A 25201-nucleotide genomic window follows, 5' to 3' on the forward strand; every position below is an offset into this window, starting at 1 on the left:
ATATTTAAAACAGCCTTTCAGTGACTTTTTTTTTTAGTCATTGAAACCATTATGGCTTACCAGAAAGTGAAAGGGTGAGTAAGATGGAGAGAAGCAGCTTTGGTTTGAGGGGGAAGATTGAAAAAGATTTCTGCATTGGCAGCTGTTTGGTAGATGTGTGATAGCAATGGGCTTTGAGGAGCCTGTGAAAGGATCAAGGGGACCAGGAGGTTTGTTTAGAAGGATTTAGGTAAGGAAGGAGAAATAGAGGCATGGGACATGCCAGAAAACCGGCTGATCCAGACAGCAACAGGAGACTGTGGTTTTGAGAGCAGGAACTCTAGTGATGGTGGGAATAAAATAAAATTTAAAAAAGAGTTGTCTTGACATGGGATCCCAAAGCCTTTAATTTATGAGCTTGTCCCTAAGGGTGCATCACTAAGAAGTGAATCAAATCTAAAGGATTACATATGGTTTTGAACAGCTGTTGTATATTTATGGCATCGTAGAGATACTACTCTAAATGTAAGCAATTAGCAAGTACATGATGTTGTTCTACATGCTTCTTTGAACATGGATTTGCATGCACAGCAGACGAGTAAACACTTATTTTTTGAAGACTGTAACTGCTGCAATAAATACTTTGCTTTTTTAATAGTTCCCGTCCATTGAAAGCCTCCCAAATGGTGAATTCCTGTACTATAAGCACTTCCACACCTTGTAGGTGAGTTATAGCTCTGAAATGCCCATTGCCTGGCATTTTATGGGATAGTGTTCAAGGCATTTTAGAATTTTATAATTCTTCTTTTTATTCTTTCTACTTACTTTTTTAGTTTAATTTTTCCTCTTTTAATAAATTGTTTTGGCTACTCTTTTTTTTTCATATCTGAGCTTTATTGGTGTTGCATGTTAGATGAAATTAGCATTAATGGTGCAATTTGCCTAGTTGACATAATCCTTTCAGCATTTCTCTTGAGAACCTTTGGGAGCTTGTAAGCAAGTAAAGATTTTATATTTTTTTTTTATGCAGAAGGCTCAATGAGAGAGATTTAGTTTACACAGATGATTTATCAGTGCCAGGTATCTTAAACTACCTTCTATTCATCATTGCAAGCTATGTATATAAGAAGCAAAGTGGTTTCTAGTTCTGCAATCTAGCTTTTTTCCAACAGTATATATGGAGCCACAACATGAGTATTGCAAACAGGTGGTTTGTTCCTTAGACTTATTTGTAAAGATGAGGGGGCATTATTTTCGTAGGCCATTTTGAAAGGACAGTTTTTGACACTGTCGGAAATGTGATATTGCTCTGAGTGGTTTTGCACTGTGGAATACACTTGGAACAGATTTCCTGATTGACCAGATATCCCAAACTTCACTGAAGTCCCTTGTCTTCTGCTCTAAAGAAACAGTTTATCCCAGTGAAAGAGCAAATGGGAAAAATGGGGGGAAAAAAAATTGTGCAGACTTGCAACTTTATATCCTAGTGACGATGTGGGAAGTCCTGTGTCCAGCTTAATAAATTTCATAAGTCAAATAAATGATTTATGCTGAGTTCTACCTGTCACTGTGTACTCAACTCAGATGAGTAGGTTAACGGTTGGACTTGATGATTTTAGAGGTCCTTTCCAACCGAAATGATCCTATGGTACCTCTCGAGGGTTGCTTGGTAATAAAGTGCAGAATCTTGTTTTGTGAACTCAATTCTGCTACATCTTAATATCCTGCAAAAGAAAAAAAAAAAGTAACGCTTGGTAGTGTGGCAGGTAAACCATTAAGCGTGTGGTTCTTGCTTTTAAAATGTCAGCTGCTCTTGCAGACTTGAAGAAGGTATGCCAATTAAACTAGTGAAAGATACCTTTTCTGAAAACCCTGCTTCCTACGTTAATAAATTTTCATTTTCAACAGTTGCTGTTTGTTCCCTAAATTGTACTGCCCAACAATCTGAACATTTGGCGTAACAGTTCTTCAATGGTTACTGTGAAACAGATTTGTATAATGCTATGTAGTTTTATAGCCATATTTCTAATTCACAGAAAATACACTTTCAAGTCAAAGAGCCCTACAGCACTCTATGTAGATTCGGACAGTGATGATGAGCCATTGAAACGCTCTGTTGCCCATAGTCAAAGGTTGTGCAACATACAGACTAGAGATCAGCAACAACTGCAAGAAGAGCAAGAAAAGGTAAGGGGAAGAAATACCAACTTTTGTCTGCATAGATCCGATATGTGCTTATGGTTGGCTTGTGCTTTTGTTTGCATAGACTGTGAGTAAAACTGATGCAAGATATTTTTTTTCTCCTAATTAGCACTGTGTTGCTGGAAGGCAGTGTTTTCCTATGCCAGCTAATTGACCTCTCTGTACAATTGCATTGGGTTCCCACTGGGAACAGAGGTAATTGTGTTGTAACTGCACTTAACTTGTTGGGTTCTGTGTGCCAGCTGCTTAGCAGTTCTGTCAGTCCTTTGGGCAACTGTCATTAAGGATGTTTCCAGACTGAAATAAAATGGGCTGTCAATAATAAAATTATGTAGTAAAGCCCTTGATTAAATTAGAGCTAGTACAAATTGGCCTAGGCAAAATACTCAATTGAGAAAACTTCTTCCACGTCTGATCTGTGTCCCCTTTCGAATACAGCTTTATTAAAACCTTTTTGGACGTTAAAGCTATTAGTCCTTGGAGGTAGACACACAGAAGTGTGTAGAGATTGAGCTCCTTGGTGTAAAGGCACAGTAAACTTCAGATAGCCTTTGAGGTCTTCGTTGTGACTGGTGTTAATGTTTTAAGATATTTTTGCCTCTACCAGGGCAATGTATAAGCAGGTAGGTGAATTGTCTGGGGAAAAATGATGATGCAGAAGGGCAAGCCGGAAACTTAGAGGTTTATCTTGCAATACCACTTCGTTCTATTAGGGGGTTGCAGGTCTAGTGCTTAGAACAAGTGTCCTGCATCTCAGCTTCTCGAAAGCTTTTGACAGTGTTTATGGGGTTATTTTAAGCAAGCAGAAAAATGTGTACTTGATTATGACACGGAAGGATGGGTGTAAAGCTGGCTGAATAACACTTTGTGGAGAGGTAGGTACCTACAGTTTCTGGTCTGATGGGAAAAATCAAACCAAGGGAGGATCCTGATCCATTTGGTATTTAATAAATAATGAAATAAATGATGAACTCTAAATTTCCAGAACAGACAGAGCTGGTAAAGAATGCAAGTGTGTTGAAGTTCAGGGCTACAGTTAGAATGATCTTGATAAATCTGAGAAATTGCCTAAAAATAGGAGGGGTGGTTCAGTAGGAGCATGCTAAAGGTGCTAATCTTAGCAGGACTAATTAACTGTAAATGCAGGATGGGAACAGCTGGGAAAGCAGTGGCCCTCTGGAGCAGAGCAAAGGGTGACAGTCGGTCACAATGTCAGGCTGACTGAAAAGGCAAATATATAGACAGAGGCATAGCCTGCAGGTTATGTACAGTAATGCTTAATTTTTTTCTCAGCGTTGAGCTCTAGCTGGAGTGCCGTATCCAGCTTTGAGCTCCAGACTTCAAAAGAGTTAGAGATTAATTGGAGAGGGGCCAGAGGAGAGAAATATGAATGGGCAGAGGTGTGGAAAGGAAGATTTGTCGGGGAAAGTACAGGCAAGTGAACTTCGGTCCCTTAGTCTAAGGGACCTAAGCCTAAACAGGGTGTGTATCTTCAAGGAAAGGAAAGAAGCAAAGGGAAATACTTCAGCTGTTTTCTGTGTCCACAGTTGATAGAACAAGAATAGACTGAAAGGAGCTGGACTCGATGATCCTCATGGGTCCCTTCCAACTTTGGATATGCTGTGGTTCTGTGAAATTGCAGGCAGAAATTTTTAGACTAAATATTAGGGAAGACTTCCTGATATGCAGGATATGAAGCGACGGACTGGATTGCTTTGGGGGAAAGTAGAAACAAACCTTTGCTGAAGGTCTTGGGAGCAGGGGAGGCAACCACTGTCTTGCATGACACAGCTGTGGCAGCTGTGGGTGGGGGAATTACACCGGCTTGCCTTTGAAGTCCTTCTTCTATAAAGAAAAAGCATTCCAAACTATTCTAAGTGATTCTTCCTCACGTTTTGTTTGTGAGGAAGTATAGGTAGCCTCTATCACAGGGGCCCCGGGAGTGCAAAAAACGTGGGAATAAAGCGTTTTAATTTGAATAGCAAATACACGATGGGCTTTCCAGCCTGCTGTGGGAATGAGACAGTGGTGGTAATGACTCCTGTGCACGTTGGCCATTCCTCGACCAGCCATCCCTTCTCATTAACCAGATCCCCCGTGTTGTCCCGGGAGGGCCGGGGCCTGGGCCTAGGCCTCGGCGCGGCGTTACTGCTGCTGCCCTGCGCTAACTACTTTTCCGATCCACTTATTTAAAGCAGCCTGTGCTAGAGCCTGAGCTGCTTCAAGGCTATGCAAATAATTTCTTGTAGAAAAGTTGTGTTCAAATAATGCAGGGCTGCTGCCAAGTCTTTAAAGTCCAGCCGCTGCATTTAGTGGTAGTTGTTGGCAGCGCGCCTGGAAGTGGAGTTTACTCGAAGGGCTAAGCCAGTTCTGAGAGCAGTAGGCTACAGGTGCAGGGCGACATCAGAAAGCTTAAAAAGCAGGTCCTCTGCTTTCCTTATTCAGTGCCTGAATAACTGTGAGGATTTATTGCTTAAAAAGTGATTTAAATTTGTCAGTTCTGATTCTTGGAGACTGGTGATTAGAAACAAACAGTTGAATTGGGAAATTCATTGCATAATCTTTTGATAAGCCAGTTTTAATGCAAAATGCTTGCTGTATAAAACTTAAGGTCTTATTTATCAAAAGCTTATTGTGTGTAAATAAAAAGCAGCAGTAAAAATGTATTTTTGTTCATTTTAACAAAATCCTGAGAAGCAGCCAAATGCTGTTTGCAGTAAGACCTGGATACACACATTAATAGAAAAGAAAAACAAAGCAACAACAAAAAAATGTGTGATATAGAAATGAAAAAAATAAACATATGGTAAGTAGTATAATTGTTTAAATATGTATTCATGGAGGTTAACTCCCGATAAACAGTTAAGATCAAAATAATGGGTGAAAAAAAAATAATGGAAAACCTCAGACCAAGACCAGAGTGTTTTAGTGTTTTTACTTTCTTCCAATTTAAAGCCATTCTGTTCTCCTTAGGAAATAATAACTTCCCCCTGCCCTTACCTCTTGGATTAACTGTTTTCTTACCCTATTTGCCTAGCCCTGTGTTGTGTTCCTTACCCCCACAATTTCTTATTGCAAGTCTGTTGCACCAGATCTAGTATTAATTCCTCTTCGTACCAGCCTGATTTCAGTTCCTGTTCTTCCATCCTCGCATTCAAGTTCAGTTACGGTCTTCAGTTGCCATTTCAGCCTGCTTTGTTGTTAAACGTGAAATTTTGCTCCTTGTGCCTCAGTATTCTTGTACCGACTTGCCAGAGGCTTGAGGATTCATCAGAGCCCAAAGGTGGAACACATGTATTGAAGGAGATGGGAAGAGTTGGCTTGTCTGTGTTAAGCCACAGGGCCTGTAAAAACTGGTTGTAGTTTATATTTAAATATCATTCCTTGGAGTGAATGTAGCTACAAAGGTTTTGACTCCATTGAGTCTCTCATAACTATCTGTTTAATGTTGGCAGAGCCAAACTCCCACTCCCTGGGGTTAATCAGCAACAGCAACAAAAAAACTCTCCACAGAAATGTAAATCTGATGTTATATACCTGTTCATTCAAGCATTTAATCATAACTCCATTCATCTCTAGGGTTCAAAAAGAAGCAAAATGGAGGGTGATAAACCTGAGCTGGGTAATGCCGGTTTTGATGGGATGAGCGAAGATGAACTGCTAGCAGCTGTCTTAGAGATTAGCAAAAGGGAAGCTTCTCTGTCTCTGAACCATGACGAAGATAAGCCCACAAGCAGCCCAGACACTGGTTTTGGAGATGATGAAATTCAGGAATTGCCAGAAAACCTGGAAACTATGGAGATGGAAAAACCCAAAGCAGCATTAGAATCAGGTAAGGTGAAGTAACCATCTTAAACTGGACTATAGTGAGCTAAAGCAGATTACTGATAGCAGCAGGTTAGTAACATTTGATGGCAGAAGCTGGATGCAAGTGCACTGCTGAAACCGCCTGACTTAGAGTTTTCTCACAGTTTCCCAATATCTAAAGCTCTTAATTCATTGAACTGGAAAAATGTATTTTCTTGTATGTCTGTCACCTCTCAGATAAAGGAAGGTTGTCTTCAGAGTTCATTGCTGTTGTTTTCTCTCCTGATCAACACATGCTTCCACTCATTGTCTCACCAGACAATTTAAATTACTAAGATTTGGCAATGTCTGGAACTTAATCCTCCATAATCAGAAGGTGGTTGTGTTTCTGTAGCTGCTGCAGCCTGAGCAGCGTGGTGACAGTGTTCAGATTGCTGGTGTGTAAGAGTGAGGTCTGGGGTATGTAAGTCTAGAATTCTTCCAAAAATGTAGTTATTTTTTCATTATTTAATAATGAATTTAACTCCATCTCTGTTTTTTTCTAATACTTCTTTTTCATTTGAGAGTAGTGAGCATAAGAGACTCAGCATGCAAATCATGGCCTCTGACCCAGATACATAGTTAAGTATGAGGAGACTTTTTGATCTTGGTATAGGGAAATTGTGTGTCTTAATTGGCTGAAGGAAATTTAAGTGCTTATCGCTTGTTGTATGCTACATGCTTGCACTCAGATTTTTAATTCCACTAGTCTGGAAAAACAGGGAAACAACATGCTTTCCTTCTCGTATGAGAACCAGGAGGTTAAATATTAATAAACACAAAAAAGAAACCGACTGCATTACAAAAAAAAAAAGTAATTTCACTGGATGACTCTTGACAGTTTTCGTGTTGGAAGGCAGAGTGTAAGAACAGCAGCTCTGTGGGTCAGCCTTGCTTGAGGTCTCCTTCATACATGCTGTTACTTATGGTTGTGTGAAAGAGCTGTGAGAGTGTGGCTGCAGAAATGTGTCTCTTCAGGTTCCTTTTAAAAGGTATGATGCAATTATTTGGGGGCTGCAGTGTGACATTTAAGTAAAAAGTAGATGTTTAATAGAAGTTTCTGTGATTTCTGATTAAGAATTTGGTTAAACACTCAGCAATGTCTTCAGCTTTCTGTATTGTTGAATGGCCAAAAATCCAAGTGCTATTCAAAGCATGTGGTTTGTTGTTCAGATAAGATATGTATCTATGTATTTTGAGTTGCCAGATATGGCAGTCAAATGTAAGACCTATTGAGTTCACAGTCCTATGTTTTATTTAAAGGAAGCTTAATTGCAAAGGATGCTTTGTTATATCAGGCAAAGTGATTCTAAACATGAAAGATTTAACTTGGTCCGATTCTTATCACTAGTAATCTTTTTTTTTTTTTTTTTAACATTGAATTATTTGTGGTACTTTCCAAAAAGGTAGAAAGTAAGACCCTGACTACTTTACATACATGTATGACAGATGACCTCTCTTATACAAGACACTCAAATAAAAGTTTTGTGAGTTGAGTGTTTCTTACAGTAGAAACACAGTCTGCAAAGATCATGTAATAAATCCTGCTTTGTTAGTCATCTGAAGAGGATTAGACTGATGGATTATGGTTCTGGTTGTCTTATGTTTAAGAGGTCGTAGATACTGAGACTCTGCCTTGTGTAATCCTTGCCAGTAACTAATGAGCAGATGTTGAAGTCTGCACAGGGCAAAACTGCAAAGTTTCACATGTTGCTGCACGATAGCTCTTGGAGCAGGTCTTGACTCCTTTTCAGCTGCAAGCAAACAGGAGAATGAAAGTGTCCTACAACTAGAGGAGATGTGCTCAGTAGTTGAATGAGCATTTGTTCCAGAAGATGGAACAAACCAAATACCTCCCCCCCAAAATCTTCAGACACAGTGTTCACTTTAAAGATTGACTATGAGGTTTTAATCTTCATGCACTTTTAAGGATACAGGCAGTGTTCACAAGATTGAACTCTTACCTGAAGCAAAAAAGCTGAGAGACTGAAACAAGGCTTGAGAGTTGTGCTTACAAATGATTTGGCTTTAATTGTAGCTTTGCCTGTTGTACTCTGAGGTATAATATACAATGCAAATCTATTTTTTTAATCCGTGGTTCTTTCTAGAGAAATTCAAGTGTCAGCTTCGTGGCTGCAGAAGCCTGGTGGTGTGTGACATCTTCCTTTAGTTGAAGTCTCTGTTTGAGTGAACGTAAAAGACTAAGATGACGACTAGTTCAGGCATTAATCAAATGATTCATCATACACCTCTTAAAATAAGAGTCCCCTTTTGAGCTTTTCCCATTTGTCTTTTTTTGCTTTTGTTTATTTTTATTTTTTGTGGCTGATATCTCCTTGTCAATAGATGTCACTGTGCTGCTAGGATTGTGGTTAAAGAGGACTGAGCTAGTAACAAACAGAAGACCCAGAAAAATATAACTGTACTTTCTGATTCTTTAGGTCCTGCCAATTTCACTGAGATAACTAAAGATTTTGATGAGAATAAGGAAAACAAAACTCCGGAAGGCTCCCAGGGAGAGGTTGACTGGCTGCAGCAGTACGATATGGAGAGAGAGAGGGAAGAACAAGAACTTCAGCAGGCACTGGCTCAAAGCCTTCAAGAACAAGTAAGAGATAAAGTTTGCTTCCTTGACTTGTCTCCCCCAGCAGCGGAAACCTGATAGCTGAAGAAAACCTTGTGTTCAGACAGCTGCAAAAGGATTCTGCTGCTTCTCTGAGAGAAGCAGATGTTCTAGCTCCACTGTACAGTGACAGCACTGGATAGATTTGGGTGCGTTTTGTATGTACTTTGGAAAGTACAAACCCACAGATTCCTCAAAGCTTCTGTGCACATTTATACGCTGGCCTGTAACATTATGTAAAAATTATGATAAATGGAAATTATGATAAACTAAACTCTTGGTAGCTGTCATCTAGAACTGACATGCTCACCCTTAGCTTCCCTGGCAGTTGCTTCTTGCCTGAAGGACCTGCAGCAGGGTCTGCCAAGAATCAAAGGGAAAGAAACCGGTTTCAAAGCAAATGCTAGGAATAGCTGTACCAGGTCAAGTTAAAGATCTGCCTAGTCTAGGACCTTGTTTCTGGTAGTCACCAGCAGGAGATGCTTAGTGAAGGGTATTGAAAAGGAGCAATGACATGACACTTCCATGTTAGAAAAAGGATCTTGAATAATTTGGTCTAAAAACAGTCCTTTAAATTGAACTTGAAAAGAATTGGGATCTTGGGCTGCCTGCTAACCGTCCGTGTTCCACTTGATTTACAAGGCCCGTGAGTGATTTCTACAAGTTTAACTCTGCCCCTCAGAGTGAAGCAGACTCTCAGCCAGGTCTTTCTTTAAATAGATGCCCTTGTCTGCTCTCTATTAATACTAAAGCTGTCATGGTTTTCCTTATGAGATCTGGTGTTTCCATGGCTCTTGGATTTTCTCTCCCGTTGCTCATTATGAGGTGCTGGTTGGTATGTTCCACGCCAGATGTAGCTTTGATTCAGCAATGCTAAGCAGTTGAACAAAGCTTCCCCAGCACTTTAGAAACTGTGAGATAAAAGGCCTCCTGCTAATAATGTAAAACTGCCTTTTGAGTGGTGGTGTGCTACAGTTCTGAAATGAAAATCTCCTATTCTGATGATTCAGGCATGAAAATGTGGTGGCTGTGGTTATCTTGATTTGAAATACGTAGTTAGGGCTTTGCGTTCAGGTGCACAGAAAGCGTTCAAGCTCTGAATCAAGCCAGCACATTAAATATTACCGACTGGCTTGCTGTAGCTTTCAAGAGTGGTGGAAGGAACACGAGCATAATACTACCCCCAAAAATTAGAAGGGTTTGTTGACAGACTCAAGGTTTCTTTTCTACTTGTTACTGGTAATATTTTTAATACCCTTTTGTTTAGTGGTGTCTTTTTTTTTTTTCTCCATCGCGTCTCTGTGAATTACAGCTGTTACATAGAACATTTCAAACGGCTAAAAATAATAAAATCTGTCAGAGTTTAATGACTCTGTCTGCAGTTGGCTTTGGGCAGAAGTCTAAATTTTGCTGAAGTGCGAGGAGCTTTGTGTGTAAGTGACAGCTTTCCTTAGCGGAGGTTACAAATTCATTCTGATGCTTTTCAAATTAATGATCCAGAGAAAGTGGTCGGTGTTACTAGAGACTTGCTCTGCTGCATACCAAACTTCAGAAGCTTTGACAAGCCTTAATGAAGGTTTGTCCCAGGTTCTGTTGGACGGGAACATTGGACTCTCGCTGGTTGCAAACATTCCTTTACACAGAACCTTTAATTTACAATGTCAGGTTTGTTGTAGAAACCAGAGCAGCACACTTTCAATGGAAAAAGAGCACCACAAGAATTTTAAACAGTGAACTGTCTCATTGAGCTAAGTTCTGTTCTCTTCCCATCAGGAGGCACGAGAACAAAAAGAGGATGATGACCTCAAACGAGCCACGGAATTAAGTCTGCAAGGTGAAGCTTATTTAACTTATTCCAGTGTGTTGCTTTTGAGGGGAAAATAGGTCTGCATGTGTGAGTACAGCTCCTGCATGTCTGTACGACAGCTGGGATTTTGTGCCCTTTTGGTGGAGGCTCAATTGTATTTGGCTTTGGTTGGGTCAGCTCTCCTTGCTCTCCATTGTGGAAGCAAATGCCTGAAGAAAAACTTTGTATAAAAACTGACCTATTTAATTCTCTGAGTTCTTATATATTACATATGTAGCAGAATGGACCTTGAAATTCTGCATTCCCAGCAGAAGCCAGCACGCTAATGGCTCTAGTCACAACTTAAGCATCATTTCATGCTTGAATTGGTATTTTAGTGCTCATTAATGCGCTGTCCTTGCCCAAGAAAATGAGTAAGTGCCCGATCTGTCTGACAGAATGGGAGGGAGATGGACCTCATTGCAAGGTATAGCAGTTGTGGAGTGGGGGGAGCACACAAAATACACTGTCCTTTCCAAATCTAGACAGTGTGGTGAGCCTCAGGCACTGTTCAGCATTCGTGTGAGGCTGGCATGCGAGTGATTTCATACAATCTGGCAGAGCAAAGCGTAACAGAGGGAAACTTTGTGCTCTAGAATGGGAGAGGGAGTGGTGATGAAGGATTGTGTTAAGGTGCTCTTAGCTGCTTAGGCACCTTTAAAGGCCCTCAGCTGTTACTGAATGAACCCGTGTCTGCTTCTGAGGAACAGTGAGCTGAACACTGTGCAAACCCACGTCAGGTGGCCTGGGGGAATATAAGGCTAGAAATCTGTCCTCCTTCGGATTTGCAGTCGCTTGACTTACTCATGAGCATTGCCTTGTGCTTCTCAGCTGGCTACCGTGCCATTTCTAAAGCCTCAGCCAGCAGTTGTTTAAGGAGATGCTAATAATCTTGAGCATGGAGCAGGCAGAATTTGTCTTGGGTTCACAGTGGTGCTGCCATCAAAGACCCACTGGTCATCCAGGAACAAATTTTATTCAGGAACTGGTGAAAGGGGGGGCCTAGCAATACCTGTGGCAAATGCTCCAGAGACCTGCCTGCGTGGCTGTGTTTGGCAGGGGGCAGCAGTCTGGCTTACACAGCCTGTATGAAGCGTGTGGAAACCAGCAGTGAAGTACTCTCACTTAAAGGGATTAATCTATGAACTTGGCAGCAGATTATACTAATCCGGAGTCTCGTGATGTAACAGTGAAAGCAGAGTCTCTTTGGCAAAACATTTCCATCACAACTGGCATGGTAGTGCCTTAAAAAAAAAAAAAAAAAAAAAAAAAAAGATAAACCAGTTCTGAGCAACGTCCTGTTCATCACAACTTCTCATCCACCCAGGGCTTCATAGCTTTAATTTAGGTGGCGAAAGCGCAGCCGCTTCTCCTAATGAGCACTGTACCAAATCTTAAATTAGTCGGGTGGCTGCAAAATCCCAGGAAGTTTGGAACAGCGTGTACAGGGAGCAGCGCTGCCTTCCGGCTCTTTGCAGAGCGCTGCCTGCATTTTGCTCAGCCAAGCAAGCTGGAAGTTCCCGTGGCGAGCAGCCCTCCTAGCAGGGAAAACAATGAAAAGATGCCTGCTGCCAGCAGGAGCGACTGGATGCCAGTTTTAATTGAAAAATGCACTTTGTTAATGCAACTTATAGTTTCGAAGTGTAATTCGTAGCTTCTCGTCGCTGAGCTTACAGTTCACTGACCAAACTGGCTGCACTTTTAATGTCGCCTCTGGCTGCAGACCACCAGTGCTCTGGAGAGCTGGGTGTTTGACTGCTCTTTTGTCACCCATCTGTCCCCGTCCTAGTGCACTTCTGGAAAAGTATTAGGGATTATGCCCAAATTAATTCTGTAGTCCAAGACGCTTTCCTTAATTAATGCTTTCACGAGCTGGGGAAGGGGGAGATTGTTTTTATTTGGGAATTCCGACAAGCTTGTAGCCTTAGTGTTTTATTGTACCTGTTTCTGAAGGCAAATATACCTCGACCTGTTGTGAATTCCTGTGTGCACTGCGGATTCTCACACAACGTTGTTGTTTCTGTGCTGTTTAGAGTTTAACAGCTCTCTCCTGGACAGCGTTGGTTCTGATGAAGACTCTGGAAACGAGGATGTCCTTGACATGGAGTATTCAGAAGCTGAAGCAGAAGAGCTGAAAAGAAATGCAGAGGTGTGATCTACGATTCCAAAAGTTTAACTCAGAAATATGCCCCCTTCTACACCATCAGTTCAGTGTTAGAGGTAGTTTTAAAGAGCAGACGGACTTGCTTGGTCTTAGAAAGCTCCTTTGTGATGAAAAATGGAAAGACAGAAAAATACCTAATTGTCTTTATATATTTTTTTACAATTCTTTACGAATTTTCTTTCTTTTGAAACGAGAGTTACTTTTTAAGAGCATCGTCAGTGAATCATATCAATCAAGTTTCCTGGTCTACGAAGATAAAGAAATGATTTGCAGAAGCCAATTACCATCATTTAGTTTTATTGTCAGTGAATAGAGCACATCTCCTGCATCCCAGGAGAGCACTGTCTGCTGACATTACAGGTGCAGGATGAGAGAGTCTGGGCCCTATATTTGGTATTAGCTGTCAAATCTATATCCCATTATCAAGGGTATATCTTTAATATTTCAGAAGTAAGTGTGCTGTTCCCGTTTTGCTTTTCTGTGTTTATTTGGTGGATTGATTCTGACATCAGTGGAAGTTGCTCAGGAAGTGGTTGTTTAGGAAAACTTTGCAGTGTAGAGCTCATGCCGGCATCTGTTCTGAGGTCAGCCTGGCTTCTTTGCGTTTTTATTGGCTTGCTGAAAGATAAAATATGATGAGGAACTTTTTCCCCACTTTTCAGAATATCCCAAGTTGGAAGGGACCCACGAGGATCACTGAGTCCATCCCCTGGGTCTGCACAGGGCCACCCAAAAATCAGACCGTGGCTGGGAGCGTTGTCCAAACATTCCTTTAACTCCAGCAGGCTCGGTGCTGTGACCACACCTCTGGGGAGCCTGTCCCAGTGCCTGAGCACCCTCTGGGTGCAGAACCTTTCCCTAACCCCCAGCCTGACCCTCCCCTGTCCCAGCTCCATGCCGTTCCCTCGGGTCCTGTCGCTGTCCCCAGAGAGCAGAGCTCAGCGCCTGCCCCTCCGCTCCCCTCGTGAGGGAGCTGCAGGCCACCATCAGGCCTCTCCCCCATGGTTTTTTGCCCTCCTTACACTCTGGTGAGGCCGCAGCAGTGCAGGGCAGAGCAGGACGGTCCCTTCCCCTGGCCGCCAGCAGTTCTGGGGCTGCTCCTCAGCCTCCTGTCCCCTGGTCTGTGCAGATAGCTGGGGTTGTCCCGTCCCAGGTGCAAAATCTGGCTCCTGGAGAACTCTTCCACTGGTCTGAACCAAGGTGTCTGTTTCTGTAATCCTTGCTGGGGTTTCAGCTTTAAGGCCCAAAGCCCTTACCTTGGATATAAATCTTCCTGTCCATAAGCTACGTGGGACAAAAGGGAATGCCTAAAAGCTGTAATCGGACTTTATTTTTAGACAGGAGAGCTGCCTCACTCCTATCGTCTCATCAGCATCGTCAGCCATATCGGAAGCACATCATCTTCAGGTAAAAGCTACTGTATTTTATTCTTCGTCACCTATCGAGATTAAAAACCCGCGACACAGAATTAGCACAGCAGGGTTATTTGCAGAGAATTTGGGCAGCAAAAGCAGATCTTTCCTCATTGCTCGCTGGCAGGGGAGCGGAGTGGGGATGTTGTGGTACCTAATGGTGGTGTGTGAAGTGCTGCCTATGGGATCTGTGGCATTGCTTGAGCCAGCTCTTTGGCCAGGAAGGGCACAGGGCCCCAGGATCCTACGGGTGTTTTTGCATTTAAATCTGATGAAGGGTGTTGGACCGGGGTGTCTAGCTAACCAGCTTACTGCTCGAACTGCAGCATGAAAAGGGAAGTGTGTTCTCTGTTTCCAAGGTCACTATATCAGTGATGTCTACGACATCAAGAAGCAGTCCTGGTTCACCTACAACGACCTGGAAGTGTCGAGAACTCTGGAGACCACAGTTCAGTGCGACAGAGACCGAAGTGGCTACATCTTCTTCTACATGCACAAGTAGGTGTCCTGGGGAGTGATGGTACTGGCAAGGATACGCTGCCTGTGCCGTGGTGTGCTTCTCTCACCTCTTTGGTGGGATGCAGAGCGTCTCCGTGTATAGGGCAGAAGACATTCTAGTCAGAATTACATGCAAGAAGGACAAAATCAAAGTGCTGTGAGTTCAGAGGCGTAGAATTTCATGTTACGGCTGCATAAGGCTTTAAAAGGATGCACTAAATCATCTTGTAAAAAAGGGATTTGGTGTCTCAGTTGAACATTATTTGCACCGAGAATCGCAATGGAGATTTATTCTTTTTTTTTTTTCCTTTCCTGGCTGCTAGTGGTTGTGTTGTTGCAGCTCTGGCCATCTCAGGACACGAGCAAGATGAGGCTTGTAGATAGAAGTAATGCTTTTTCAGGCACACAACTGAAGAAGGGCTTTGTGCCTCAAAGTTTGTCCCCTTTTTCTGTCGTTACTGATTGTTCCGGTAAAAGATGCTACTTGATCTACAGACTGCGTCTTGTGTTCCTTCAGATCCTATTACTACCCTGGACTTACTTTCTCTCTTGTTCCTGTTCTCTGGGGCTTACCAGCTATCTTTGTCATAGTAATAAATGAAAAGAAGTGTTTGGGGATTCAGGGAGCCTTACTTAGAAACGCCAGATAAGACACTTTTTTCTGCCAGAGCCCGTGACGCTGAGTTCGTGGATTTAGTCCAGTTGCTGATTCCCTCAGGGCTGTGTTGTGTGGCAGTTTCCTGCTGTACGTAATTTCACTCTCGCTCTTTCCCTGTGTTCTAGGGATATCTTCGATGAGTTACTAGAAACAGAAAAAAATGCACAGCCACTTAGCATGGAAGTAGGAAGATCAATTCGTCAGCCTCTGTGAAGAGTAAAACACCTTGTTCCTCCCGAGGAGCAAGAAAGATTCTGAACTTGTGCCAGACACGCAGGAGTAACAAACAGCTCAGGGCCAAAACAAGAGACAAAAGTTAGAAATATGGGACACTCGGTTTCCTGAACCATCTGTGCAAGTCCTGGGCCCGAACCACACTTTTAAACCTTGACATCCCAGAGCAATCCTCCTGTGGTGAAGTTTTTATTGTTCCTCAAACGATTTTGTCAGCATGGAGCCTTAAAGAGTTGCATCAAGCCACAAGACTACAGCTGCTCAGAAACTGATTTAAAAACAAAGAAGTGCAAAAAGAGACTCAACTTCAGAAGCCCATTCACCCGCGAGATGGGAGTGGGGAAGATTTACATATCACTTTTTTTTTTGTTTGTTTGTTTTTTGTTTTTTGTTTTTTGTTTTTTTCTCCCCCCTCCAAGAGCAATTTAAGCAATAGATTCTGTAACCTGGCGTGTATTGTGTTAGTAATTTTCACTGGAAACCCAGATCACTGAGTCCGCTCTTGCCAGTCGTTTTGGAATCCCTCGAGCTGCTGCCTTCTGACATTCGTGGGTTTGTTTGCGAGTGCTCTGCTCTTTCCGTGCGGTTCCAGGAAACAAACTATCGGTGCTGTGGAATGTATTGCATCCCTGGTGGGCAGCTCTGTCTTTTTTTTTTACACCGTTCACTGTCATCCTTCTTTAGCAATGAGATTATACCTGTGATTTTTCTTTTTACTTCACGCGCTCCATCGTTTGGTTGCGTTTCCTTCGTGGCATTGCTCCCCGGGGCCCTTTGGAGAGGAGGGGGCTCCCTCGAGGTGTGCAGCACTTCGCACTGCGGTTAGAGTGCTTAGGGCTGCTTCCACCCAGCTCTGATTGAAGCTGCTGGGGTAGATGAACACCCAGAGTGGACGGAGAGCAGGAGCAGGAGGTGAACCACAGCCACTTTTTCGTCTGGCCTCCTTGGAGGCTCTAGCGTTACCCTTGCTGTGCAGCCCTGGGTCACCGTGAGATGGAAGCGGTGAGAAAAGGCGAGGTCTGCAGGCTGGTGCTTGACACTTGAATTTCTCTGTAATTGAGCCAGGGTCTTGCTGTGGTCTTCTCTCATCCCGGGAGCGAAAGAGGGATTGCACGGCAGCTCTGTGGTGGCTGTTCCGAGGAGTACAGAGTGCTCAAACTGTGAAACTAAACCAGGTGGAAAGCTTTCAGAAAGCTCGTGTTCAGCATTAGCAGAGCACGGTTACAAAGAAGTGTTTTATTGGGTTTAGAGACACGATGCTCATTTTATAGCTTGTTTCGGCAGGGGGGAATAAAAAAGCCTAGTGACTTAATTTTTTTAGCACCTTCGCACTTATTTAGCAGGGGCAGATGTTTCCTTCGTTGGCATTTACTCATTTCAGAGAAATTGTCGCTATTAAGCGGAGTAGTTACTCTTGTTTTGGCCTCTAGTTCTGATTTTTGCAGCTTGAGTTTTAGAGGTGAAAGACTTCTTTAAAAAAAAAAAAATGCTGTCGAGATAGCTTCTGTTTTGTTTTTTTTTTGTTTTTTAAACTATCGTTACGAGTTTCTCAGGAATAAATCAGCTGAAGCAAAGCGGACAGAACCACCGATGTAGAACAGACAGCAGGTACATCTCCCCCCAGGGCTTCTCCTAGCGGGCTGGCACGGGGTTTTGCTACCTCAGTGGCCTCTCCTCACCTCTGTGCGCAGCAAAGAGCAGCAGCCACCGCCGCTCACTGTCCTCCCCGGGACCTCTGGGGTGGTGAAAAGACTGACTGGCCTTCCTTCCAGTCCTGCTGGACCCGGCCAGGGTGACATCTTTCTGGTTTCCGAGCTTGGGTTGCGAAGATGCCGGAGCGTTTATCTGGCGAGATGCAGCCGAAGTGGTGTATGTGTTAATTTATTACAAAGCATTTTACTTTTCTATTGTCGATGCTAATTTTGGTAGAGCTGGGGGGCAGTCGGAAGAGGAGGTGATGCGGGAGCTGTCCTTTGAACTGGTTGCCCCTGGAAATGTGACAAAGGGACTGCTCCATCCCTTGGGCAAAGCTGTTTCCCCCGAGCACACTGTGCTGGTGCTGTACAGAGCCAGCATTGCTGCAGTATCAGAAGTCAGCTCTGCTTTTTTTGGGTGGCAAGGATGTTTTCCAGGCGCTGCACTCCAGCTAATTTATAATAAAAGCAAACATTGCCCGACTTCCCCGTGCACTAACTTGTGTTTAAAAGCAGTTTTTCTCTGGAAGGAGGTGAGCAAGCTGATGCTCGAAGCCAGCAGTCCTTGTTTCGTGCAAACCAACTTCTCATTTCATATCCTAGCCGCTAAGAATTTGCAAACATCTGTGAATTACTTTCAGCTTGTTGTTTTTTTTTTGTTGTTGTTGTTTTTTGTTGGCACGTGGCAGCTCAGTTGCACCATCGCCCTGGCAGGAGTGCCCGTGGAGCCCTTTCCTTGCTGGAGCCAGCTTTCTGTCCCCCCCGGGAGCAGGATGGGTGCGCGACCACCCAGCGCCCTGCGCTGGCACCTCCCCAGCGCTGTGGAGGGGGCAGAGAGAGTTCAGAAAGCTCGGCCCCTCCGGGTGGCAGACCCAGCCCGGGCTGAGGGTAGGTAGAGAAGCTCAGTGGCTTTTAGTGCTGGCTGTTGGAGGGGAAATGACTCGAAAGCCCTGCAAACACTCCTGGCCTGCACAGCTGCGAGGTGCGCACCCGGCCAGCTGAAGAGCGCAGATTTCCTCGGGTGGCAGCGGAGTGGGGATGGGTCAGGCCCGTCTCTGTGAAACCCTGCCAGGCCTGACACGTTACCAACCCTTCCTGGGCTTTTCCGCAGTTGCACGGAGCCGTGGTTAAACATTTACCCGCTCCTGAATCAGCTTAGTTCAGTCCAGGGGTGATTCAGCACAGAAACGCAAGGAGCTGCCCCCTCTCGCCTTTCCCCTCTCCTCCTCCTCGTCTGACTGCTTAAGCCAGGAGTGACTCCTCTCTTCTTTTTTCTTTCCACGGAGCTCTCACCCTTGTCATCGCCTGCCAAAGAGAGAAAAAGGGGTGCGGGGCCCCTGGCAGCTACCGGCCGTGCAGCGAGGCTGCTGGACCCCAAACCTGCGTGGTGACAGCGGGGCTCCCAGGGACCTGCTGCGGGGCCACCACGTGCCCGGCTCGGGGTCTGGTCCTTTTTACACTGCTGATGTGGAGCAGCACTTTTCTCTGTGTTTTAGCAGACCTGTTCCTCTCTTCTTCTTTACAGTTTTTGCTCTCGTTCCCTCCTTCCCCCCCCCCCTTTTAAACGATGTGTAGATAGATTTTTTTTTTTTTTTTGGTGAAATTAAAACCTCTTTATTAACCCTCTCTCTGTCAGTGTGGGATCTTCTTTCCTCGGCGCCGGGCTCCCCACGCCTCCGCCCCGCGTGCGCCGCTTATCTGGGACTTTGCTCCGGTGCCTGGTGCCATCCTGCCCGCGTGTGCAAACAGCAAACAGCAGCCTGGAGAGCACCCCAAAACCCACAGCTGCGCCCCGTGGCACCTCCTCCGTGCCTCTGCCCTCCCACAGCACTTCCCCTTCGCCCCAAGGAGCTGCCCTGCGCCTGCTGTCCCCAGCAGGTGCTGTCCCCACGCTTCCCCCGAGCCCGGCTGGCTGCTTTTACCTTTGGTACCGCGGGTATTTACCGAGGTTTATGCAGGGGCTGGCTGATAACGCAGGGAGCGGCTGGGGCTGTATACGAGACCTTTAGCCCGGAGCAGGCGCCGAGGTGGGAAGGGAGAAGAGCCCCAGCAGGGCTGGGACAGAGCGGGGGGCACTGGGGCGAGACCAGTTCCCCCCTCTGGGCAAACTGGGGCTTTTGGGGAGCGAAGGGTGGCCGTCCCCGTGCTGTCTCGGTGCCGAACCAAGAACTGCTGCAGCCTTTACGCGCCCCCAGTGTCTTTTATTCACCAAATCAACCCCAGAACGGGTCCGTAGTAAGGTCTTTGGGGGAGACACAGCCCGGCTCCAACCTCATTTATTATATCAATAATAAACCCCGGGGCCGCCATCCTAGAAGAGTCCTTTCTCCTTCTTCAGGTTCTGCTGTTTCCACATGGGCAGGTTGCCGAAGGCGGCGCGCTTCATGCCAAAAACAGCCTGGAAGTCCTGGTCGGAGAGGTGTTGCTGGGGGAAGAGACGAGGCTGAGCTCAAGCCGCGGGGCTCCCCAAACCCGTGTGGCCCCCCCCGGAGCCCCCCACCCCGCTCACCTCCTTCCTGCTGGGGTCCACGCCCTGCGGCAGGTCCTCGGCCGCCGTGTTCACCAGCACGTGCAGGGGGAAGGTCTCCAGCTTGGCGGGGGTCAGGGTGGTGGTGGCCGTGAAGACCTCCTTGGAAGTGAGCCCCTGGAGTGGGGAGGGGGGCACGGGGGCAGGTTGGGGACAGGGGCACCCTGTGCTGGGCGCTGCTGTCCCCTCGCAGCTCCTCGTGCCACCAGCGGTCCCCCCCTCCCCGTGACACTCACGGACACGAGCTGCCCCATGTTGCTGGTGTCCCCCAGCTCGGCTTTGAGCTCCTCGTAGGATTTCTTGTCCTGGCAGGGGGGACAGAAGCGCTCAGTGCCCCCACCAGGGCCAGATCCCAGCAGATCCCCCCCCCGATCCCCGCCGTCACTCACGCTCCAGCAGAGAGGGTCCCAGGCCACGAACCAGCCGGTGAAGGTGGGGGGCTCGCAGCCCTGCTTCACCACGATGATGGGGGTGTCCATGTCGCGCCCGCTGGGGTCGCTCCGCAGGTACTCCTGCGCCATCACCGCCGCCGCCTCCTTCTCCGAGGCGTTGGCCCCTTTCCCGAGCCAGAAGAAGACCTGAAAAGGGGCACCGTGTCCAGCACGGGGGGGGGGATGAGGCCCTAAGGGACCCTCGGCCATCCCTGGAGCTCGGGGGCTGGATAAGAGCAGCGGGGAGGGGGTTTCCAGGCTCCCACCCCCCCACCTCCGGTGTCCTCCACCCCCTTGGGGACATTGGGGGATCACAAAGCGCCCCCAGCCCCCTGCGTTGCCCCCGGCGCACCTGGTCGAAGGTGTCCAGCAGGTAAATGTCGTTTTCGTCCAGGTCATCCTGCGTGAAGTCTACGATCTCGGTGGCCAGGAACTTGCCCGTTTTGTTGGAGCACTCGAAGAGCCGGGGGGGCAGCGAGGAGTTCTCTTCCTGCAGCCTGGAGGGGGGCACACGGCGGCGCTGGGAAGGGGCCAAGGGATTTGGGGACGCGGCGGGGCGCCGGGGGCAGGGAGCCGGTACCTCTTGTTGTTGGCGTACTGGGACTTGCCCCCCAGGGCCACCCAGAATTCGGGGGGCTCCTGGCCCTCCGCGATCACCGGCTTCTCCGTCTTGGAGATGATGTCGGCCACCGTCTTGGCCATCTCGCGCTCGTCCCCGCTGCAGCCCTGCAGAGCGAGCACGGCTGCCCCGTCACCCGTCCCCACCCCGTCCCCTCAAAGAGGAGGAGGAGGAGGAGGAGGAGGAGGGGATGAAGGTGTTCCTCGGGGGCTGCAGCCCCCCCCGGTGCCCGGCGGTACCCACCTTCCCATACCAGAGGTAGCAGCAGCTGGGGGTCTTGAGCACGAAGACGTCGTTGGAGTTGAGGGAGGAGGCGCGCACGGGCACCTCGAAGGCCTTGGTGTTGAACTCGTTGGTGCCGTGCACTTGGAAGAGGCGGGTGGAGGGCATGGGCTCCGTGCTGCCCGCCCGCGAGGTGCCACCCTGGGGACGACGGGGAAGGGGACAGGGATGGGATGTCACCCCCGGTGCCCCTCCAGCTGGCCCTCCCGCTGCTCCCCCGGCCCCCTCTCACCGCGTAGACCACCATCCTGCCCTTGAACATGGCCATCATGTGCGCCGGCTCCTTGCCCATGGTGACGCGGACCTGCACGGGCTCGTTGTTGTACTTCTGGTCCAGGATGACGGCCTGGTAAGCCGAGGCGGCCAGCTCGTCCGTGCTGGCTTGGCGACCCTGGGCAGGGAAATTCCCCCTGGTTGGGGTACCCACGCGGAGGGGGACGGCCCACGGAGGGGCTGTGCACGGGAGCAGAGCCCCCCCCCAAGTTTTGTGTCCCACGGGATGGTGGCACCGTGGCACTGGGGTCTCACCTGCCAGATGTAGATGATGCGGTTCACCTTGGGCCCCACGTAGTAGGTGTAGAGCACCAGGTAGCAGTCCCCGCCGTAGAAGTGGCCCAGCCACCGCTTTTCCACGGGCACCAGCTCCTGGTTCTCCACGCGCCACACCTGGGGGGGAGCGAGGATGGCGTTGGTTAGGGTGGTGCACCCTCAGCCCCACCGCCCCTGCGCCCCAGAACATCTCCTGGGGGTGCCCCGGGGGGGTCCCGCGTCCTTCCCACAGCCTCACCTCCACCTCCCCGGATCCGTCATCCACCATCTTCTGCTGGGCGGCCATCTGGGGCTTGGCGTGCAGCGAGGTGGCGTCGAACTTCACCTGCTCCACCTTGGCTGCGGGGGAAGCGCGAGGGCTGAGCCTGGGGCGTGGGGAACCCCCCACCCACCTCCAGCATCCCCAGCCTGAACCAGAGCGTCCTGAGGCACGGGGGGGGGGGGTCCCCGGGGGCACTCACCCACTTTGCCCACGGTGTGGGTCTTGCCCAGCCCGGTGGTCTGTGAGGGGACCGTCCACTTTTGGAAGAGCTGCCTGAAGACGGCCGACTCGGAGCCGTCGTTCTCCGTCTCCACGCTGGTGCTGGACGGGTAGTTCTTGGCTTTGATGAAGCCCTGAGGGGAGCCAGAGCCGGCGGATGGGTTTGGGGTGCCTGGCTTCTCCCGGGGAGAGGCAAAATCAACCAACCCACCGGGCCCAAAAGCTCACCAGGGCCCTGCTCATTGCCTGCTGCTTCTCCTCCTTGGTGGAGTTCTTGCCCTTCCAGACGAAGATCTTGTGCCCTCCGTAATCCAGGATGTAGCAGTCCTGGGAGAGGGGACGGCGGCAGAAATTAAGACCCGCCAAGGTCCTAATTAAGCCGCCAGGGAGAAGGGGCAGCCCCTCCCGAGCACCCCACGGGTGCCGCACCTCATGCTGCAGCATGTCTTGAGTCAGGGGGCGAATGGCTATCTCCTGTATCACCAGGTTCCCGCTGGCATCGGAGACACTGGAGGGGCGAGAGAAAGGAGGAGAGGTAAGGAACAGGGCTGGGAAACCCCCTCCCCAGCCCCACATTGGGGTGGCAGGGCTGGGGACCCCTTCCCTGCCCCCTTCCCCACTGCCTCCCCAGTCCCAGCTGGTACCCCCTTGTCCCCCCAGGGCTGCAGGCAGGTTTGACACCCGTGAGCATCCCTGTACCAGCACCGGGTCCCAACCCCGTGTTCACCGGGGGCTCCCCCTGCTCCAACAGCACCCCAAGGACCCGTCCCCACACCCTGCGGTGGCTTTGTCCCTTCAGGGATGGGACCCGTGGGACCCCGTGCAAGGGATGCAGGGTGCTGCGCCCCCGCCGGCACCTCGCAGCCCGGCCCCAGCCACTCACTGGTAGAGCTTGAGGGAGCTGTTGTGGATCTGCTCCACCTGGTTGTCGGGGATGGCCGCCTTGATGTCCCTCTTCTCGCCCAGCACTTGCAGCAGGACCTGCACCAGCTCCGGCGTGGCGCCCTCGTTCTCCCCGTCCACCACGCCGACCTTGGCGCGCCCCCCGCGCTCGCGGTCCCGAATGTCCTTGGCCAGGGTCATCGCCTGCCCCCGGGGACAGGGTCAGCACGGCTTGGGGGTGGTGGTGGGGACCCAAAAATGGGGTTGGGGGGCTTGGGGCAGCCGTGTGTCCCCCCCACAATACCTTCAGCCTCTCGGCACGGTTGCTCTCGGGGCCGTTCCACTGGATGATGAGCTGGCCCAGGTCCAGCAGGAAGACGTCGCCCCGGTTGAAGCTTTTCCAGCTCATCTCCACCTGCAGCGGGATGGGGGGGATAGGATGTGAGCCCCCCTCTTCCACCCGTCCCGTTCACGGGTGCCTGCACCCTGACAGGATGGTTTTGGGGCTGAGGAGGGCGGTGAGCTCGCTCCCCTCGCTCACCTCTGCCGCCACCACGTTCTTCTTGCCCTTGACGTGCAGCAGGCGCTGGACGTTGTAGGTGTTGGTCTCCACGTGCTTCATGCCCGAGGCCACCCCGCCTTTCTTATATCTGGGGGGGGTGAACGTGCCGTGAGCCCTGGACCCCCCTTTCCCACCCCCTTGGGGTCCCCCTCACGCCTCTGCGCACCGGGACCCCCTTCAGCAGCACGAGCGAGACCCGCGAGCAGAGGCACCCCCAGGGGGGTCCCGTCCCCGCCACCCCCTTTTTGAGCCCCCCCTCCCCGTTGAGTGCCCCACGTACATGAGCCCCTGCTTGAAGTACGCGCGGAAGGTCTCGCTCTCGTGGCCCTGCACCTCGCGGTGCTGCACGGCCACGGTGCCCAGGTACTCGTCCATCTGCGTGGTGTAGATGGCGGCCGCCCCCTGCTCGTCCTGGCTCGACTCCTTGCCCAGCCAGTAGTGGACGTTGTAGCTGAAGCTGCTCCCGGATTTGCGCGTCTGCAGGACAGGGGACCCCGCTAGCACGGGGCTGGGCACCCCGTGTTCCCAGGCTGTCACAGCCAGGGGCACCCCGCAGCACTCCCGGTGTCCCCTCCCCGGCACCCTACCGAGAGCAGGATGTAGCAATCCCCCTCGTAGAAGTTGCCGTAGCTCTTGGTGGGCACCGGCACCATCTCCATGTTCTGCGGGACGAAGGGACCCTGCGTCAGAACGGGGGGGGGCAGCCCGCAGGCACCCCAACCCCGTGCCCAGCCCCAAAACGCCGTGCCCAGCCCCAAAACCCGACCCTGAGTGCTGCGCCGACACCCCCAAAACCAAGCACTGGTGATATACAAAGCGTTGGAGGGGGGGGATCTTCCCTCTGCCCCCCCAAACTGCCCACTCTTAGGGGTCTCCAACCCCTTTGGAGGCACCCAGGGGATGCGCAGGCGATGGGTGCCCACGCTGCGCCCCCCTCCTGGACCCTGCCTCCTCTTTGGGACCTGACACATGGCACAGCCCCCCCAAAAAAGCCCCGGGACCCACCTCGATTCTCCATATCTGGATGCCCGGCGTGGTGATGTTCAGCTTCCTGGTGACCTGGGCGCTGAGCTCCGCCATGGTGCTGGCTGCTGCAGGCGAGGGGACCTGCGGGGCGCCGCCAGCACCCTCGTTAGCGGTTCGGCCTCATTAAGGGGCTGGGCTGCAGCCAGCCGGCCGGGCCATCTGCCACCCTACAGCCCTAAACCCCCTGCGGGGCTGCGGGAGGCGAGGGGCACCTGGAGATTTGGGCACCGAGCGGGGCGCAGCCCCTCCAGCAGCGCCCCCCACACCTCCCACCGCGCACCCCCTGCTCCCCAAAAGCTGTCCCCACGCCACCCCAATGCCATCAGCAGTGGTGGCACCGGGATGTGCTGTCCCCTTGTCCCCATCCCCTCACCTTCCCCGCGGAGCTGGGCACTGGGTGTGCGCGTACCTGAGCGAAGTGCCGGGGTGCCAGCAGCGAGCAGACCTTTGTCCCCGAGTGTCCCTGCCCGTGCTCACCATAAAAGGGCAGGAACACCCCGGAGTCAAGGTCCCCGCATCCCTCCAAGGCTTCGGGGCGCCTCGGGAACCCCGTTACCCATGGGGTAATGACACCCCCGGGGCCTTGCTGGGCTCAGGGTGGCACCTGCTGCTCGCACCGTGGGTGGCACGGGGAGGGGACGAGGCCAGTGCCAATGGACGCGTCCCCAAGGGAGCTGGGGAACAAG

General features: G+C 49.6%; 2 protein-coding genes across 4 annotated transcripts in view; one reads left to right on the forward strand and one right to left on the reverse strand.

The window, feature by feature from the left end:
* USP37 (ubiquitin specific peptidase 37) overlaps nucleotides 1–18703 on the forward strand; it is a 34885-nt gene extending 16182 nt beyond the window's left edge. Inside the window, exons 15-23 of one of the 2 annotated variants that reach the window (XM_084289574.1) lie at nucleotides 638–703; nucleotides 2016–2166; nucleotides 5761–6013; nucleotides 8469–8635; nucleotides 10424–10484; nucleotides 12530–12645; nucleotides 13998–14067; nucleotides 14432–14570; nucleotides 15354–18703. In XM_084289574.1, the coding sequence (XP_084145700.1) occupies nucleotides 638–703; nucleotides 2016–2166; nucleotides 5761–6013; nucleotides 8469–8635; nucleotides 10424–10484; nucleotides 12530–12645; nucleotides 13998–14067; nucleotides 14432–14570; nucleotides 15354–15441 (1111 nt within the window). In that variant the 3' untranslated portion in view covers nucleotides 15442–18703. The remainder of the gene's footprint in view (nucleotides 1–637; nucleotides 704–2015; nucleotides 2167–5760; nucleotides 6014–8468; nucleotides 8636–10423; nucleotides 10485–12529; nucleotides 12646–13997; nucleotides 14068–14431; nucleotides 14571–15353) is intronic. The other variant, XM_084289575.1, reaches the window with a different exon arrangement.
* A 749-nt stretch (nucleotides 18704–19452) lies between these two features.
* Nucleotides 19453–24615, reverse strand: VIL1 (villin 1). Of its 2 annotated transcripts, none has more exons than XM_084289539.1 (19): nucleotides 24495–24615; nucleotides 24077–24151; nucleotides 23770–23966; nucleotides 23469–23577; nucleotides 23232–23342; nucleotides 22929–23131; nucleotides 22475–22553; nucleotides 22274–22372; nucleotides 22026–22179; nucleotides 21803–21903; nucleotides 21544–21681; nucleotides 21248–21406; nucleotides 20987–21156; nucleotides 20695–20832; nucleotides 20467–20611; nucleotides 20073–20261; nucleotides 19920–19988; nucleotides 19666–19800; nucleotides 19453–19581 (listed from the first exon to the last, which is right to left on the reverse strand). In XM_084289539.1, exons 1-19 carry the CDS (start codon nucleotides 24567–24569, stop codon nucleotides 19468–19470), a joined length of 2460 nt encoding a protein of 819 aa, XP_084145665.1. In that variant the 5' UTR covers nucleotides 24570–24615; the 3' UTR covers nucleotides 19453–19467. The 2 variants fall into 2 exon arrangements, with proteins under 2 accessions (XP_084145665.1, XP_084145664.1); XM_084289538.1 differs by having other exon boundaries at nucleotides 20695–20840; nucleotides 20977–21156.
* Nucleotides 24616–25201: the final 586 nt, after the last annotated feature.

The sequence above is a fragment of the Netta rufina genome, assembly GCF_964035555.1.
Source record: "Netta rufina genome assembly, chromosome: 6".
NCBI lineage: Eukaryota > Metazoa > Chordata > Aves > Anseriformes > Anatidae > Netta > Netta rufina.